We start from the raw sequence: 19,778 nt of genomic DNA on the forward strand, positions 1-19,778 counted from the left end.
TTGCACTTTTTTAATCTTCTCAACTTGTAATTTTAAATATTTTTCTTTTGTTGACTGAGTTGTGATTATTTTTCTAAAGCATTTTTTTAGAGCCACATATCTAACTGTATTATGTTTGTTTAATCTTCTTTTTTTTTTTGTTGAATCTTCGTTTTTATTTTGTATATAGCACCATATTAAGATTTTAATATTGGCTAAATCTAACAATAACGGCGAGTAGAATGTTTCAGTTTAAACTTAAATTATCTTAAGCAAGTTTAGAATAAAATCGTGTAACTATGTACTCTTTATTACAACTCATCGAAAGTAAAAAAGTTACTCGAGTCTTCTTACAAATTAGAAATATTCTTAATATTTTACATTTTCAAGATTAACTAAGTTGAAGAAAAAAGAAGAAAGAAACATAGGTGCAATTGATTACACATATCACTTCCACAATTTCAACCAGAAAATGAATGGATTATGATTTTATAGCCTTGCCAATATCAGAAAAATAAAGGCAGAAGTCATCATCATATACATGGTTTTTCGTTAACAAAAAAATAGTGAGTACAATTAGTGTTCATTGTTTTTCCCTTCGATTTGTATTCGCTTCTAGCAATTCAGTTCTGGATGGATCATGTGACTGACTGGTAATAGAAACCTGCCAAACCTTTATCTCTCCATCAAGAGACCCACTGAAAACTGAAACGGTGCCGTTAGGGGAAGTTTGACCATACTCTGGAATTGCCGCCAAGGACTTCACCGGTTTCCGGTGACCGTGGAGGACAGCAAGGCAGGAGAACCGTCCATCATAAGTGCGCTTCCAAATCCTGACTGTCCGATCAGCTGATCCGCTCAGAAGCAAATCACAAACGTTGATCAAACACAGTATCGCCTTCTGGTGCCCCCTCAGAGCCCCACTAACCACCATATGATTCGCACTGTCCTCCCTCTCCCACACCAATATGGAACGGTCACACGATCCCGAAAACAGCACCGAACCGTCGTCGTTTAAGGCCAGCGCATTCACTGCCGACTTATGCTTCTCCAACGTCGCCACCAGCACGTGCCGCTTCTCTCCCACGTGTTTCGCCCAAACCCGTATTCTACTGTCCGCGGATCCGGTGTACACGGTTCCATCGTTGGACACTGCGACCGCGTTCACCGCGTCCTCGTGAGCTTTCACGGACTCCACACAGCGAAGATCAGAAACCCGCCATATCTTGAGTGTCTTGTCCCACGAAACGGAGTAGATGACGCCGTTAGTGACGGCGAGGCCCGTGACGGCGTCTGCGTGCTCAATCCACAGCCTTTTATCGTGGCGACGGACGGTGACGTAGTTTTTGGGGAGGAGGAAACGGCGCAGACGATCGTTGACAGTGGGGAGAGTGGTTAACATGCGGTGGTTCTTGTGGTTATGCCAGACGCGGATCTTGCAGTCTTGGTGCGTGGTGAAGATCATGTTTTGGGAGAAGGCGATGGTCTTGGTAGAGCCAGAGGGAGTGTCGAAGGTGTGGAGATTGGCGCAGGTGTAACGATCATAGACGGTGATTTGGTGCTCGGTGGCGGCATAGAGGAGGTTGTTGTGAACGGCGAGGGAGGTGACGGGGCGAGAGGGGTGGGGTGTGAGGGAGGTGAGGCATTGATGGGTGACGGAGGTGTTGAGGGTTTGTGGAGAGAGGTTTTGGAGAGAAGGAACTGATGGGAGGGTTTGTATGGAGGGGTTGGTTTGGAGAGAGGAAGTGGAAGTGGGTGCTTCGGACACGCTTGATTCAGATGCATGTTGTTGTTTGTGTGGGGATCGAAGCTTGGGGAGTGAGATGGTTGATTTGTGAGTGGCGGTGGCGGAGGAGCATGTTTCTAGCCACGACTGGATCCGCATGGTTAATTGTTTTCTGAGAAGAATATTAGATAACGTAGCAGGTGTTGATAGATAGCAATTCAAAAGGTAAGGTTTTGCTTAAGAGGGTGGGAATGGGATCAGGAAAAGGCATGAATGAGGAGGGTGCGATGTGTCCGAGGTTTTCATGCCAAGGACGAAGCCTTCTTTTTTTATTCGGTTTTGTAGTCTGTACGGAGACAGAGGAGCATTTACTGTGTTGCCGGAGCATCCCTGAGAAAATGCCGAAATCAATTTGATAGGTGGGGTCCATTAACGTTCCTTCTCTTTTCTATTGGTTCCAAAGCTTGAATTCAATGCGATCAGACAATTTTATGATTGCCTGCTATCACAATTTTAGAAACACTACTTAAAGGTTATGTCATCGCTGTACTTTTAACAATTTTTATAATTTCAAAATACAGTGTTTACGGTAAATATTATCCCGCCAAATCTGATATATATATATATTTATTTTTTCTTTTTTTAATTTGGGAATTCTTTCTCTTTGTTGGAAGCTCATTAGACAGTTGTGGAGAGTGTAGAATACGCGTCGCTTGACTGGATTGGATATGGTTGCGAGAGTCCAAGTTGTCGTATAATTATACGCTTTGCACATGCAGTCATATAGATACAGTCTAGAAGAGAGACCGCACGCTCTTCACTCTGTAGAATGGCACTTTTTTTATGAAAATAAAAATAGTAAAAATAAAGTCGGTTTTTGTAGTCTTCTACTTGTTCTTGGTTTCACCAGCGAGCCTAGCTGGATTCTTTTTCTTTTATCGATGCTATTTGCTAGTTTTTCATGATACTAACTGCCAATGGAAGGTTACCTTTTGAGAAACAATCGCATTAGGAGAGTTATGTCGCGCGTGACATTAAAATTGTATACGCAACGCACATCCAATACAGCACACTCTCATGGAAAATTATACTCGTGTAACCAAATTTTACAACATATGTTATAGAAAAATAAAATAAAAGAGAATATATGTACACTTTTAACGGTAGTATATTATATTTTTAACGTTGTTCATACCTTCAAATTTTTAAGTCTCTCGTTAAATATGTAAATAGAAGTAAAAATATCTATGTTTTAAATTTAGTCAAATACCATTTTAAATTTACTCAAGTTTCCATCTATTGGCTCTTTTGGGTCAACAGCTTCTGGCCTTTCGGTATATAGTAAATTTTTACAGTTACGTTAATGGAACCATTAATAATTCATATTGCATATGATTTTGTCCGAAATGCAGATTTATTCTATATATGGATAATGCATAAATAGAAAATTGTCAAAATACTGTTTCAATCAAACAAATATTTAAATAATTTCAAGGTTCATACTCAGAAAACGAAGGGAACACAAAATAATAGGAAATTTACTCTAACTCAACTTCTTCCCAAGAATTTTATATCGATAAACTGACTTTTACCGAGAGTTATACAGGGAAAATGAGGAAACACATGATCCCCCACTTCTACCTTATATTTTTGTCCCTCTTCTCTTTTTCAAAGAGAAATCAACTATTTGTTTCACTTTGAATACGGCGACAACCAATCCAGTTGTTAATCTATACATCTCATTTCTCAAAAGGCCAAGGTCAACCACAAGTTCATCCTACAGAACAGAAAACGCTAATATAACTCAATTGCCAACCACCGGCACTTAATTTAATCTTAAAATAAAAGAGAGAGCCGGTCATCACAGCAGTCTTAAGGCACAACAATTCAATAAACTTGATATTTTATCTTTAAAAAAATGCACAGAAATAATTATAAATCACTAAAAATAATAATAAAATAAAAAGAAAGAAAAAGAAAATTTCTAGAAACTTCAATTAGATAGCAAAAAATCAGAGGATGAATTGCAGACAGAAAAACCGGCAAAAGGAAAAAAAAACCATAGACAAAATAAGTTGGAACTGTAAAACAATATTCATTCATTCCTTAAATTGAGATGGTAAAACAAGGCTTGATAAAAAAACAAGCTTGACCTTCAATATAATTTTCTTCATTATGGATGTCCAGGGCATCTGGCTTTTAGAATTGTTTTTTTTCCTGGTTTTGCTGAGTTTCACGTAACAATTTCCATCAAGCCTAATGAAGAAAAAAAAACTTTTTAGTTATGAAGAAGGCCTTGATTAGATCACTTACTTAGTAGCTGGGTTATTTCAAGATGAACAATAGGCAATTCGAGAAGTATTCATCAACCACGCCAAATTCACTACAAGAAAAATAGTTATTTGCGACTAATTTTTCAGTCATTAATAAAAAAAATTTGGTTGCTAAACTAATTAATGATCAATTTTTGGACTGATATTGTTGAGTCGCTAAATATATGATGGCTAATGGTTAACAATGGATTTAGCAATAATTTAGAGACCGAATTAGTGACTGAAATTAGAGATCGAATTAGTTACTAAAACTAGAGACTGAATTAGTGACAAAAATTAGAGATCGACTTAGTGATTAAAATTAGAGATCGAACTAGTGACTAAAATTAGAGACTGAATTAGTGACAGATTTTATAAACTGAAGTAGTGACAAACTTTAGCAACCGATTTAGAGACTAATTCTGTGACGAAGTTAGTGATGCACTTTGAGACGAATTTAGTGACTAACCTTTAAGATCGATTTAGTGACTGACTTTAAAGACTAATTTAGAGACGAGACTTATTTAGTGACAGATTTTAAAGACTGATTTAACAACCGATTTCAAAATTGATATAGAGACTGATTTTTAGTGTCAAAATTGGTTAATAATAATATGTTAATTTTAAAATGTGTAAACTGATTAATCATAATTGAACCTGATAGAAAGAGATATATCATCAATAATAATCATTATTTTTCATAAACATAGGGACATTTTTACCATACACAATAATACATAAAAAAGTCTCTAAAACACAATACAAATTGTTAAAGTCTTTAATTGCATACACACTACATAAGTCTTTAACTCATATAGAAAAAGATATGTCAAGTAATATAAGGTAACAAACATTAAATATTTCATTCTGACTATGATTCTGACTCTCCATTTGTTGCTTCTTCACGAATAGGTTGCATTATTTGTAAACTAGAAGGAGGGATGTAACACCTTAATTTAATTTCTGAAATAAATAAATAAATAAATTTTACCAAGACGGGAATAATAAAAATTTTCACAAAAAGGGTTTCCAATCCATGGTTCAATAAAGTATTTCCAAAATAAGAGAGGATTACAAGTTTGCATCAAACAAGTGCTACAGGACCAAATTAAATACATCAAATTTTCATAAATAGTTTCTAAGTCCTATAGCAATTCCATCCCTCCCGTTCACTGAGTCCGATGTTAATCATCTTGATCACCTGAAAAATAAACGTAAGGTGAGTACTCTACATTATCAAACACACACAAGCATAGAGTCTCACCTGACATGCTTCCACACATTTCTAACATAATTCATTTCATTCATCGACAAACACCAGGCAATCATTTAAATATTTCATTCTCATTCATACACAAGTGTGCTCATTGCACCACCAAACAATTCACACACGGGTATGCTCACTGCACTCTCAATCATTTCACAATCACATGTGTACTCACTGCACGTAGTCACGCTCACTATAGCACTATGATCACAAATTCCTAATGCCCTCAACCTCAGGGACTTACTCAGTTCATACCATGGATGGTCGCCAGATAGCTCCCGCTCCACGGATACAACGTGTGCGGTACTACGCTCATCAAGCAAAGGTGTTAGCCAGAGGCCGAGTTAGGTGGAGAGTGTGTGGCCTGTGGTGCACCTATACTCACTGTTGGTATCACCACCACCTTCTATTCCCAAGGCCACCCCATCTTCCACACTCCTAGTGTATCACTGAACCATTCATAATTTTTCAACATTTCAAAACACAACCACAATCACAATCACAATCGACATGCCCTTTCCATACATATTCAACCATTTCATATAATTCCTCATTAACAAATGGCATGCAATCACAAACAATTACCCACATTTTCAATCACATCCTAATGTTCACTTTCACACATGGCACGTATGCCATATTCAATCAAATTACACTCAAACATCCAATTTCATCACCATTTCATCCACACAATAGCCACCATCCAACACACTATATTCTACACAACCTTTCCATCACAATCTCACTACAATCAAATCAATTCGATTAAGACACACATATTTCTAACCATTCACATTACAACACATAGCAAAATAATGAATTTGAACACAATGAGATAGGGTAGAGTCTCCCTTACATCAAATCGAAGACGCAAACACAAAATTGACGACAAACGTGCTCCCCAAACAAATTTCATCATAAACACATGAAAAACTCTATGAGAAATCAAAAGAATAAGGAAGAGGGACGAAAATCGAAAACCCTAACTCAAACTTACCTCCAAACACTCCAAACGTGATTTCAACCTTCAATCTAGTTCCCAAATGAATTTAGAGGTAATTTAATTTGTAAAAATGAGTTGATGACAGAGAAAATCCAAAGAGAGATGAGTGAAAGGGTAGGAAATAAAGTTCCCCGAGCCCTAAACCCCTCAAATACTCCCTAAGTCGTGAGCCATCCCTTTCGCTATAACAAAAATCTCAAAGGAAACTGCACTCTGGTTTCTGCAAAATCTCGCTTTTTAAAGAATCTCGCTACAACGAGACTGTACCCAGAAAACACCTTTCCTCTGCTTTATCGCTGTATTGAGAACGCAACAGATGCAGTCCTCTCATCCAGGGTCTTCTCGTTACAGCAAGAATGCCTCTGTAGCACACTTAGCCTATTTTCATTCCAATTTCAATCATACTCAACAATTTCAATCTAACCACAAACCATATACATTTATACTCACGGACTTATCTATATATATATATATTTCTACACACGTATTCACATCATCATCATATAGATCAAACATAACAACATATAGCAATCCACATATATTTATATTAATAAACCAATATATATATATATATAGTTACAAAATTCGGGATGTTACATTACAAATCTATCTTTTCCATCATTTTTCGTAACAATTGGTTATTTAATTGAATATCTCTTTCAGTATTTGTTACCCTAGTACGAAGGTCATCCTTTCAGTTTGAACTTCTTCTAATTTCTTTTTCAATTCTTGAAGTTTCTCTTTTCGTACGCACTCAGATAATGAAGAACTTGAACCATGATAAAAAGGTCTCCCAGCTACCATAGTGGACTCCAATCCAAGGCCATATATTCTTCCCTTTTTTGTTCCAGCTACGTCACGCCACTCATCTAACTCACTCGGTGGAGGGGTTCCTTGAGAAGATGATGTTTGTGTTGCTTTCTCTCACGTGCGTGTAAATTCTGCATGTTAGAAACAGTAATATAAGATAAATGCCTTAAAAATCATACATTAAAAACAAATTTAAATTACACAAAAGTGTGACTTACATCTATATGCGCAGATTTCTTATCCACCCACGTCTTATCCTTTTTACGTTGGTGTGTGTGATGAAATAACTCTGATAGAATAAAAGCATTTATAGTTAACTTTGTCTAAGACAAATACAATAACACATATTAATACAAAATGTGTATAGAGATAAAATACAAATTACTTTATGATACAAAACAAATTTTATGATAAAGTTTAAAAGTATAAAGACAAAACCTAATCAAATCAACTCTATGTTGAAAAGTCATAATAGAACCACTAGTGTGGAGTGACCCTCCAAATCCTCCACAATCAGATGCTCAATTTATTTTTGCTTGTGTGCTTTTTTTCTTAAATTGTTTACTTGTCCAATGTTCACATAGTCCATCCTAAACATGATCTCCAAGCCAATTTGGTTTATTTATTGTAGCATGGACCTTGTTAAGAGAATTTTTCAATAATACTACACCTCGCGTTTCAAAATTTCTTCTTGCCCATCTATCATTCGGTAGACAAATAGAAATTTTTTTCTACAATAATAAAATATACACAACGAATTAAAATAAATACAAAAATCAAATTTATGTAGAAATAATTCGTATAAGACACTTACCATAAACTCTACAAATTGTCTCTTATCAAAGATGGCACATTCTTCTATGATGGCCATGGATCAATATATGACTTTTGAAGATATCAGTTATACCATTAAGTGCAGGGTACGAAGGTAAGAATCTGCAATAAATATTATATAAATATAGATAAAAGTTTATTCAACATATTAGAATAACTTAAAAGTTAACATTTATCCTTGTCCATCAAGGTATAAAATTAGCTTGGTACTACTACTTTGCGTCTCTGATACATCACGAGTTTCACTTGATCCAAGCGCAACTTCTCCATATGTTGAAGGGATAGAAGATTGAAAACTATGTAGAAAATTTTGTGCTTGTGAGACTCCATAATGAGTAGATTGACTAAAAGTAGATGGTTGTAAGAAAGTGGAGTGATTGAAGATACCCTAGGAGATGAAGTAGTAGTAAGAGAGACAATAGGTGATGAAATTGATGCCAGAAAAGTAGTGGGAGCAATATTTATTGGTGATCTTAGTTGTTTTGTTGGATGACTTTTTGAAGATTTTGCTTTATCTTAATCCTTGTCTGACATCTATAAGTAACACAAAAATCAATATCATCAAAAAACAAATTATATAATGAAATTACTAATGAAAGTAAAATACAATAAGAATAAAAATCTCTTACATTTTATTGTAAGAAACAAAAACCATAATTCAAACATCACATATCATAATTGTCATCTTCACTATCATTTCCATCATTGCTATTAGCTCCAAAACTTGACTCCTTATCATCAGATTTATAATTATTAGTAGAATCAGAGCAATTTTCACAATCATCTTCAAAGTCATCTTCCTCTTTGTCCTCTTTTATGTCATGTTCTTTCATATCATCATTGTTATTCATATCAATGTTAACTGTTACTTCTTCGTATTCACCTTCTTCATCTCTTAAGTAGTCAAGTAGTTCATCATTAAGTACAGAATTCACATTTGTTGTTGTATCTTGAAATGCAACTCCTAATGTATATTGATCATCAACAATGCCTCTTGGCTTGGTTTTAATGACAATTCACCAATCAAGTTTGTCCTTTATTTTTTCAGGATAAGGCAAAAAAATATACTTGTATTGCATTGGTTGCAAGTATAAATGGATCATATTTTGAATTCCTTCTAGAATGATGAACTTTCACAATGCCATATTCTTTATGTACCTTCACACCACGATTTATTACATAATCAAATCGTTCACAATTAAATAAAACTAATTATTTGGTTGGTTCTCCTAGATATTCAAGTTGCATAATTTCTTTGATGACACTATAATAATAACTTTCATCATCACTCTTAACACAAATTCTAGAATTTATAGTTTTCTTTTCGACACTCCATTATTTTGTATGAAACTTGAAACCATTGACAAAGTATTTAGGCCAAGTATGAACCTTTCTCTTAGAACCCCATGCCAAGTGGTATAAAAATTGATTGTGAACCAAGTTATCTCTATTATGGACCTAAATCATTGACAAATACCTAAAACTTATTATCTTTGTCATTAATACAAATGATAACAACAACAACAACAATAAAAAGACACTTACATATGGGGTATGTTGTTGGGTCAGAATTAACTAAGGGATTTAATGATGAAGAACTAATTGATACTGAATAGGTAGTAAATGTTACTATCACGGCATTGGCTGACGTTATTCCTACTTCAAAATTTCTCTCAATACCCTGCATGCTAGAAAAGTATATATTAAGGTTTGGAGCATATTTATGTTCATATGCTGATAGAGTTAAATTAAAAAGGTTTTCTCAGAGTTAACACTCCGAACAGAACAAGAGAGTCTCTCCTAATTACAATAATTAAAAAAAAAACTAACTTTTACAAGCAACTCACTTAAGTATTTATATAACAAAGCCTTATACTCGCACACGTGATTAGTAACCACTTCTAATTTTGCAGAAAAGAGAACCATGAACTTTCCTATTTTTCATTTTCCAAGTCTCAAATACACAGAAGGATATATTATCTTAAATTGACAATCGTCATGAGATATTACAATATAACCACCAAAGTGAATGAACACATTACTTGAAAGATAAACATTCTTTAGTTTTACTTCAGGAAAGCAGAATCAATTAATTATTTGGGGATAAATGCAACAGAACAATCATTATGAAGAAAGCAGAAAATTCATATCTTAAACCAAAGTTAGCATATCCATAAAATTTGCTAAGCATAAAAAGATGCACTTTGTAAAGCAAATATTGTATGACATTTCCTATGTAAAATGTTGTATTTGAGATGCTTTTGTAATTTGTTTTATTTCTAAATGGGGGACAGAGAAGTGGCAACATAAATAAGGCTGCACAACATGGTGACTAATAAATGATGATCAATTATTTATCAATATAATGGTAAAAGAAAAAAACTTTAAAGGCGGAAGGGGAAATTCAGTGGCCCTTACATGAATAAGGGGAAAAGTAAGAAGTTCAATAGTTGACATGATAATATGTTATGACATTATCATTTCTTAGCAATATAGATTGATGCACTGAATAGTATCAATTGAAACAAACCCTGTCGTGGTTCTCCCTTTTGCAAAACCAAGTTTATACCACTCAGATCATTATTGATGATTAAAAAAATAATTATAAATTACCAAAAAGATTTCAAACCAAGGAATCATTTCATACAAGAACAAGTACAAGATTAAGATTTCTATTTATATCTACAATGCCTCTTTCAAACAGATCTTTTGATGTAATTTTCAAATAATATAAAAAGGTAAAAGCAAGGTAAGGAAAAAAAGGAATTTGCTTTCTTTTTGGATTGAGTTTGGGGGAAGTAATTATTGTGTCAACTTCATTTATACAAGAAATACCAATAGACTAGAACCAAATCGTAATACTAATTATATTAATATTGTCATCAAGGCACAGAAAGCTGAATCTCCAATGTATATTCATTCTTATCAAAACTATTGATTCAAATACACATTTAAAATATGATTAGAAATTACCAATGAGTATCAAAGTAATAATGAAGCTAAAATTGATAGATGACACTAATATCACGCTGCCAAAACATGAAACTATTTTGATTGATTATTACAACATAAGTTGGTTAAAATACAGTTGCTAAAAATGAATTCAATTAAAATGCCAAAACAATAAGGAGAAACACCAATGATCAACTTAAACACAAGGAAATAACATTGTTTTCTGCTGCCATTATAAAATGCTATTCTGACTTTTAAAACTTTTAAAAATATAACGTTAAGTGAAAAATATGTAAATAATGAAGTTTAACTCAAGAAATGACAGACATATTGCATTTATACTTCATATAGGAACACCAAAAATATGAATTCGTTTCACTTTGAGAATATATCATAGTTGTATTCATATACATACATGATAAGAACCTTGGAAAAACTACACCATAAGAGTTAACTATTTTTATTTCTACTTCATATGGGAACACCAAAAATCTGTATTTGTTTCACTTTGAGAATATATCATACCTGTATTCAGTAGGACAACTTTGTGTTTAGTATAAAATAAAAGGTTTACTTGCTAAAATCTCCTAACACGAGTCAATCAACTCAGGGCACCACTCTAATGTAAAAACCCAAAGTCCCAAAAGGAGTTCTGCAAAGTTAAATCTGTGTGCAAATCTGATGTTCAGTCACATAGAAACATGTATTTCATGAGTACAAAATATTTATCAAACATTGTTCTTTTGATTTTTAGCAAAAAAAATAAAATAATGTATGTACCTGGTAGAGGACACGAGAGAATAACAAAGTGATAGAGTAAAGGACGTGAGAGAATAACAAAGAGAACACTAAGACAGGGTAGAATCTTGCTACCTTACATTGAGAGACGGAACTCACTTCCCACCCGCAAAGTCCTATTGAGAATGAAGATAGAGTGCCGATAAAGGTGGGTAGTAGAGATAATCTTAGGGAAAAATAAAGAAGATTGATTATTGATTGAAAAGCTAATAGATTATATGACTAAAGAATTGATACAGCAAAAGATAAAGTAGGTAGCAGGAGGATAATAGGACAAAGGATTCATCAGTTTTGGGACATAAGGTTCTAGCTGGTAAGTAAAAAAAAATATTATTCTATATAATTATTATACTATTTTATTTTATTATAATTATTTAATTAATAAATCATCTAAAATTATAAACTTTACTTTTTTAATATTTTTCTTACCCTATTTTTTTAATTAATTTAATATTTTTAATTATAAATTACTATTTTCTTTAAAATTTATTTTTGTTTGAATAATTTTTGTATTTTATAATTATACAAAAGTTAATTTTGAAAGTTTTATTTTATAAATGTATATTTTTGTTCTATATTATTGGATCTATGAACAAATAAAAATTTTAAGATAATATTAAAATAATAAGAGTAAAAACTAAAATAATTTATAATTTTTTTAAAAAATAATAATAAAATGGATTTAATTCACTCTTTTTTCTTTCAATATTATGATACACATCTTAATTTAAAATTTTGATTTGGATATATAAGTATGCTATTTTAATTTTAAATTTAAAATAAAAATATAATTTAAGAAGTGTAACTATGTTTTTGCAATTTGAAATATTTTACAATATTTATACTAAACAAACTAATTATCTAAGCTTATTAAATAGGTATTTAGAGAGAAATAAAAAAAAATTAAATATGATAATTTATTTATTTTGATTTCATTTTATAGAAAAGTATTACTTATATAATTTTAATTATAATTTTTTCTATTTTATTGGATATTTGAATAATACAATTGTAAAAATAAAATTAAAATAATAATAAAAAACTCATTTATCAAATTTAAAAAGTAAAAAATAATAATTACTTCAATTTTTTATTGATTAATTATATTAAAATATCTGATTGATAAATTGTACTATATTAATTACATGTGTATTTGATTATTCTTGTTGAATTAGTTATCTTATTGCATATATTAAATCATTCATTTTATTATAATAATTCATTCAACACAATAATAAATAAATTAATATATTTATAAAAATAATATGAGTTTTTAAAGAAATTTTTTTATTAATAAAAAAGTTAATATATGACTTTTTATTAAGTAAAATAATTCACATATCAAAGTTTTTTTATTAAAAATTAAGATTGATATTTTGATAAAATAAAATAATAAAATAAAGACTTTTTAAGAAAATAAATAAAATTGGTGTGATTTTATTAATTAACAAAAAAAATTTGTATAACTATTTTAAATAATATAAATCATAAAGTATAAAATAAAAATTATATTTGTTAGTAAATAAAATTTAGTAATAAATAATATTAAATAAAAAATTTAATTCATCATTTTCTTATACAATTAGCTACTATTTTATTCTCTACGATAATTAATAACTTTGTTTTAATTTTTATTTTAATAAGTCATCTGTCAGTTTTTAAATGCATCACTACTGGTGACTGATAAATCAGTTGCTAATCATTTATTTTATTATAATAATTTATTCAACATAATAATAAATAAATTAATATATTTATAAAAATCATATGAGTTTTTAAAGAAATTTTTTATTTTTTTATTAATAAAAAAGTTAATATATGACTTTTTCTTAAGTGAAATAATTCACAGATCAATGTTTTTTTTATTAAAAATTAAGATTGATATTTTGATAAAATAAAATAGAAAAATTAAGACTTTTTAAGAAAATAAATAAATTGGTGTAATTTTATTAATTAACAAAAAAATTTTGTATAACTATTTTAAATAATATAAATTATGAAGTATAAAATAAAATTTATATTTGTTAGTAAATAAAATTTAGTAATAAATACTATTAAATAAACAATAAAATAAAAAATTTAATTGATCATTTTCTTATACAATTAGCTACTAATTTATTTTCTACGCTAATTAATAACTTTGTTTAGTTTTTATTTTAATAAGTCATGTGTCAGTGTCGAAATGCGTTACTACTAGTGACTGATAAATCAGTTGCTAATTATCTAAGAAAATCGATCACTAAATTTGTTACTATGTCAATTAATAAATTTTTGGTATAATGAATCATAAATCAGTTATTAATAATGACGAAAAAAATTAGTCACAAATTAAAAAAAAAATCACTGAATCCTTACTACTATTATTATTTTTTATTTTACTATTTGAAAAATTAGTTTCTAAATCAGTTACTAACCGAATATTCCAACTTGTAATTTTCTAAAAAAAAATTTGTCACTAATTTAGTCACTAAATTAATTAATAAATATTTTTAACAATTATGTTAAATTATTCTCTAAATTGGTCAGTAATAGAGACAGATAAATCGATCGTTAAATTTTTAAGAAAATCGATTTATATTTCAGTCGTTAAAAGATAAAACATAATTATCATTATTAATAATATTTTTGGTCTCTAAATTAGTCACTACAGTGACCAAAAACTTTTGATCACTAACAGCAGTCACTAATGATGATTTTGTTGTAGTGATTGTTCGCATAGACGGCAACGGATATACCTGGCATAGACCTGAGTTTCTTGTATCACCGGCTGTCAATCCATAAGGGAGCCAAGCCGATTGCCCAGAAAAAGAGAAAAATCAGAAGAGAACGGGCTCGAGCAGTTCGAGAAGAGAGTGATAATCTTTTAGCGACAAAATGCATCAGAGATGTGCAATATTCAACATGGCTAGTTAATGTAGTTATGGTAAAAAAAAGCAAATAAAAAGTGAATGATGTGCACAGACTTCACAGACCTAAATAAAACATGCCCCAAAGATGCTTACCCTTGCCTAATAACGATACCTTGGTAGATGGAGTGGCCAGAGACAAATTTCTCAGTTTCCTTGACGCATACTTCGAATACAATCAAATCAGGATGTACCTGTCAGACGAAGAAAAAACAACCTTCATCACAGAATTGGCTAATTTTTGCTATAGGGTCATGCCTTTTCGGTTTAAAAAATTCAGGTGCAACATACCAAAGGTTAATGGATAAAATCTTCACAAAACAGCTCAAGAGGTACATGGAAGTATACGTGAACAACATGGTCGTCAAATCTACATCAATTGATGAGCATATAGCACATCTAAATGATGTCTTCTCAAAAGCAAAGCAACATGGAATGTATTTTAACCCCGACAAGTGTACGTTCAGTGTGTCTAGAGGTAAATTCTTGGAATTTATGCTCTCAGAAAAGGAAATTCAAGCGAACCCAGATAAGTGTCAAGCAGTCATTGAGATGCGTAGTCCTCAGACTGTCAAAGAAGTATAAAAACTAACTGGCTAAATCGTCGCGTTATCCCGATTTCTCTCAAAGTTGGCAGAGAAATCTCGGCCATTCACTAATCTCCTTAGGAAATCACAGAAATCTAAATGGACCACAGAATGTGAGACTGCTTTCCAACAATTCAAGACCAACTTAGCAACACCTTCTATTCTGATCAAGCCTAAAATTGATTTAGACCTAATTGTGTACCTTGGGATATCAGACAATGTCATTAGTTCGGTCCTCTTGCAGGAGATTCCATAACAAGCACTTATTTATTTCATTAGTCGAACACTACATGATGTTGAGACCAAATACCAATTAATGGAGAAAGCAGCCTTGATACCAATTAATGGAGAAAGCAGTCTTGATATTGGTCCATACAGCACGGTGACTTAGACACTACTTCCAGTGCCACAAGATAGTGATTTGAATAGACAGTCCAATTGCAAAAGTGTTGCACAAGCCAGAATTAGCCGGACAAATGATGGCTTAGGCGATCGAGTTGTCCCAATTTGATATCCGTTTCGAGGCATGCAGACCTCTCAAAGCCCAAATCCTCACGGAATTCCTTAATGAATTTCATCTTGATAGAATGCCTATTACTACCATGTGGAATTTACATGTTGACGGACCTGCTGCAAATGTCTTTTTTGAGCTGAGTTAGTGGATCTACGCCCAGCAAATCCTCCCGCGATAGTGTCAATAACACGGCGTGGTTGATTTTCTCGTTCATCACAATGTTTCTGGGACCATTCTCTTGATCTACTATGTCATCGCTCTATTCTATCATCACGCCAATTTGGTTGCTCAATCCATTGACCGTGTTCCCTTTCTGTCTGCCTAGTTAGAAAGCCTTGAAGGTGTCCTACGTTTATCAAGTCTTCGATGTGATCCTTAAGGGCTGTGCATTCTTCGGTGGTGTGTCCTTGATTCCTATGATATTGACAGGACTTTGATTTGTCTGCCCTAGGAGGGGTGTTTTCCGTTTGGGGGATTGTTAGTATTTCTGTTGCCAAGGCTTGTTCAAGTACTTTAGACAGATTAGTATTCAATGTAGTGTAACTTGAATATTTGGGCCCTCTCTGTAGTCGTTCTGCTCCGATCTTTTGGCCTTTATGTTTTTGTTTGTTCCTGAGATGCTCACTTCCCTTAAATTCTCTTCGACCAGGGCCTTGCTAAACTCGGTCAACTCTTCCATCTGCATGTACTTAATTGCCTAGTTGCGCAATTCATCCAAATCAATAAGAGGTTTTTTGCAAATACTGCTAATGAACGATCTCGACCTCAATACTATTGTGAGGTGGTGTACAACAACTGCCGAGTTTTGGTTCTGGATAGAGGGGGCCACTTTTTCAAATTGTTCCATAAAAGCTTTGAGTGTTTCTTTCTTCTCCTGATGAATGTTGACCAAAGCCCGTGAGGTCAACTGATAAGGACGACTAGTAGCGAACTGTAGATTAAAGCGTGTAACCAATGTTGCAAATGAGTCAATGGACGCAGGCGGTAGCTTTGTGAACCAGTTCAGGGTTGGACCCTGAAGCAATGTCAGAAATATCTTGCACAGTAAAGCATCATCATCTGTGTATAGACTGACTTGAGTAGTGAAGATATCAACATGTTCCTCTGGATCGAAACTTCCATCATATTTTCTAGTGTCATTCCCTTCCAATTATCCAGTAATTTCGCTTCCAAAATCGATTGGGAAAAGGACTTCGACCCAAGACTCTTTCTCGTCCAACCGAGAGACTAGTCCTTGTTTGCTGACGTGTTTTTGGCTTTTCTTGTAGGGCGGACGACATCTCGTGTTCCTAAACCAGAGGGGTAACTTGGGAGGTCCTGATTTCACTTCTCAAGTTAGCGTTCTCTCTTCGCAATATTGATAACCCGAGAGCATCCCGTTCTCGAAGACGCTGTATCTCCATCATTTCTTCTTTCAATTGCCTTACTACTAAAGACTCATCTCCCCTTTCAAGTAGAACTTCCGACACAGGCGGATTCTGTATATGCTCTCCTTGTTGGCGCGACATTCCCCATGGCTGTCTGGGGCCTTCCTGTTGAGTCTTAATTAGCACCATATCTTCTTGAACTTGAGGTAAATTGAACCCCACGATGGGCGCAAAAAACGTTCCTGCTAAGGATATACTAGTCTTCTATAGTTGCTCTTCTTGGTATAAAGCTTTCGTAGAATATTCCAGATTTTTCTATGCTATGACGTGAAGGAGGGTACCTGCAAAGGCACTCCGATTATGAAGTTAATATTCAGTATAGGGTAATAAATGGTATTTAATATTCAAAAGTCAATCCTTTATATATATTTCTTACTTTCCTTTTATAGACAATATTTGGGCTAATGAGTTTTCTGATTCAGCCATGTCTTAGCTTTTTTATTATTTTAGGTAATTAGTTATTTTCTTCTTGATTATTGACTTAATCTTTTAATTATTTTAATTAGGTCGAAAGGGTGTGGATATCCTTCGTCCTAGTGTCAGGTCGAAGAGATATTCAGTTTCCTTTTTCTGTTGTAATGACTGAGTAATGTTTTATCCAATACAAAAAGCACTACTAGAAACCTCAAAAATATAGACGGATTTACAGACGAATTTTTTCACTATTACAGACAAATTTTAGCATTACAGACGGATTTACTGACAGCTACAGTCCGTCTATAATATGCGCGTCAGTAAATAATTACAGATGAATTTTTAAATCCGTTTGTAATTTACAGATGAAAACATCTGTCTGTAAATTACAAACAGAAAGATCTGTCTGTATTACAGACAGAAAAATCTGTCTGTATTATAGACAAAAAAATTTGTCTGTAATTTATAGACAGAAAAATGTCTGTATTACAGACGGAAACATCCGTCTGTATTATAGACAGAAAAATCCGTCTGTATTACATTTATTTATGAAATTTCAAAAAAATTGTTTCATTTTTTTTATAAACATAATTATTTCTCACTGTTCCTAATTATCACAATTTATAAACATAATAAAAACTACAAAACTATATATTTAAAATTAAAAGTTATTTATAAAATGTAAAATTAAAATTTCATTACAAAGAAAGAAGTAAACATCTAGAAAAATAATATGAAAAATAAAATAACATTGTAGATCACTAATAATCGGCGTGATTATCTTCTGAAAAAGTATCGCCATCAGTTGAGGGGAAGTCAGAGGAGGAATGACGCATGGAGCTGAAGATTGGTGGTTTTGGAACTGGTGGAGGAGGAGAAAGAGGTGTAGAGGTGTTTGCTCTCATGAGCTCAAAGTATGCATGCATCTGCTGCATTTGCATATGCTGTTGCTGTATCTGTTACTGCACTTCCCTCTGCATCCTCGATGCCACCTTCTTCTCTATCTTCTTCTCCATTTTCTTCGCCCACTTCTTCTGCCATGCACTTTCCTTACTCTTCCACATCTCTTCATTTTGCTTCTGCAGTTCTTCATTGAGGGCATGGACCTGAGTGCGGACCATCTCCTCCACTTCTTCAGGTACAAGAGAAGGGGCATCTCCGGTGACAGATGCAGGGGACATAGAGTCTGCAAAGCGACTCTCCATGTCATAAATTCGGCCTTTATAAAGCCCACCCACCGTCTCTGACCATATAGTATCATGGTCAACTGACTCTGGATCTTGAGAAGATGTCTCCTCAAGCCTTTGAACATAGTCATCCTATAATTCAATGCAGATAATTATATATTAGTCTCGAATACTATATAATAAATCATTAATAATAACATATAGTGTCAATAAGGATAACTTACATATGTGGCCTGAGATCGTGTATCAACCCACAAGGTTTTGTCTCCCTTGCGAGTATGTGTCTCCTTGAACACCTCTCCATGTATAGGTGGTCTCTTCAGTGACTTTTCCTGCAATTTCAATTAAAGCACCATGTCACTCATATATATTAGATTGAATAACATAAATTTTAAAAGAAAATTAAAAATCACATACCAAGTTTGCTTTAGTGCCAGACAAAGTCGTAGAACCACCAGTATGCAATGATCCTCCTTTCAAGGATGCCCTGTTTGTCTTATTCTTTACAGAGAGATTTTTAAACTCATTCGTACCCCAATACTCCTGCAAGACATGAAGGAAGTTAGGTGCTATCCAATCACCAGATGATGGATCCTGACGGGCCTCAGTGTACATCTGTCTTAGGCGCTTTGCAGTGCGACTCTTCCATGCCTTGAAAATCATCTTTTCATCCTGGGGGGAATGGAGAAGTTGCTCTACATAAATACAGTTTCATTAGAAGAATTACAAGAAATAATATCTAATTACACTTAACTGGAATTAATTATCTGTTATTACCTTCCAATCTTTGAACCATTTCATCTTTGTATCCTTAGGCACCTTTGCAAAACTTGTGTAAGGCGCATCAAACATCTTCTTAATGGTATCTGTCACCTGGTGGAGACCCTTCTGTGGTGGAATCCAACTTAACACACAATAAAATAATACAATTATTATAATTTGTTTAAAACAAATAGAGTTATTATTCATATTTTAAATTTAACTTACCAAGTAGACCCATCCCATCTTAAAGTTGGAAGCGATCTAGATGATGTCTGGGTCTGTGATGATTGCTGTCCACTT

The 19,778-nt window shown here is 33.0% G+C and overlaps 1 protein-coding gene and 1 pseudogene across 1 annotated transcript; both read right to left on the reverse strand.

Annotated features, from left to right (window-relative positions):
* Nucleotides 1-562: 562 nt before the first annotated feature.
* Nucleotides 563-1,864, reverse strand: LOC113874858 (protein JINGUBANG-like). The gene has a single exon (XM_027513071.1). The coding sequence runs from the start codon at nucleotides 1,862-1,864 to the stop codon at nucleotides 563-565; it is 1,302 nt and encodes a 433-aa protein (XP_027368872.1).
* Nucleotides 1,865-6,956: 5,092 nt separating this feature from the next.
* Nucleotides 6,957-7,968, reverse strand: LOC113874859 (annotated as a pseudogene).
* Nucleotides 7,969-19,778: the final 11,810 nt, after the last annotated feature.

Source organism: Abrus precatorius, unplaced genomic scaffold (assembly GCF_003935025.1).
Source record: "Abrus precatorius isolate BTA unplaced genomic scaffold, Abrus_2018 Scaffold8, whole genome shotgun sequence".
NCBI classification, from domain to species: Eukaryota; Viridiplantae; Streptophyta; class Magnoliopsida; order Fabales; family Fabaceae; genus Abrus; species Abrus precatorius.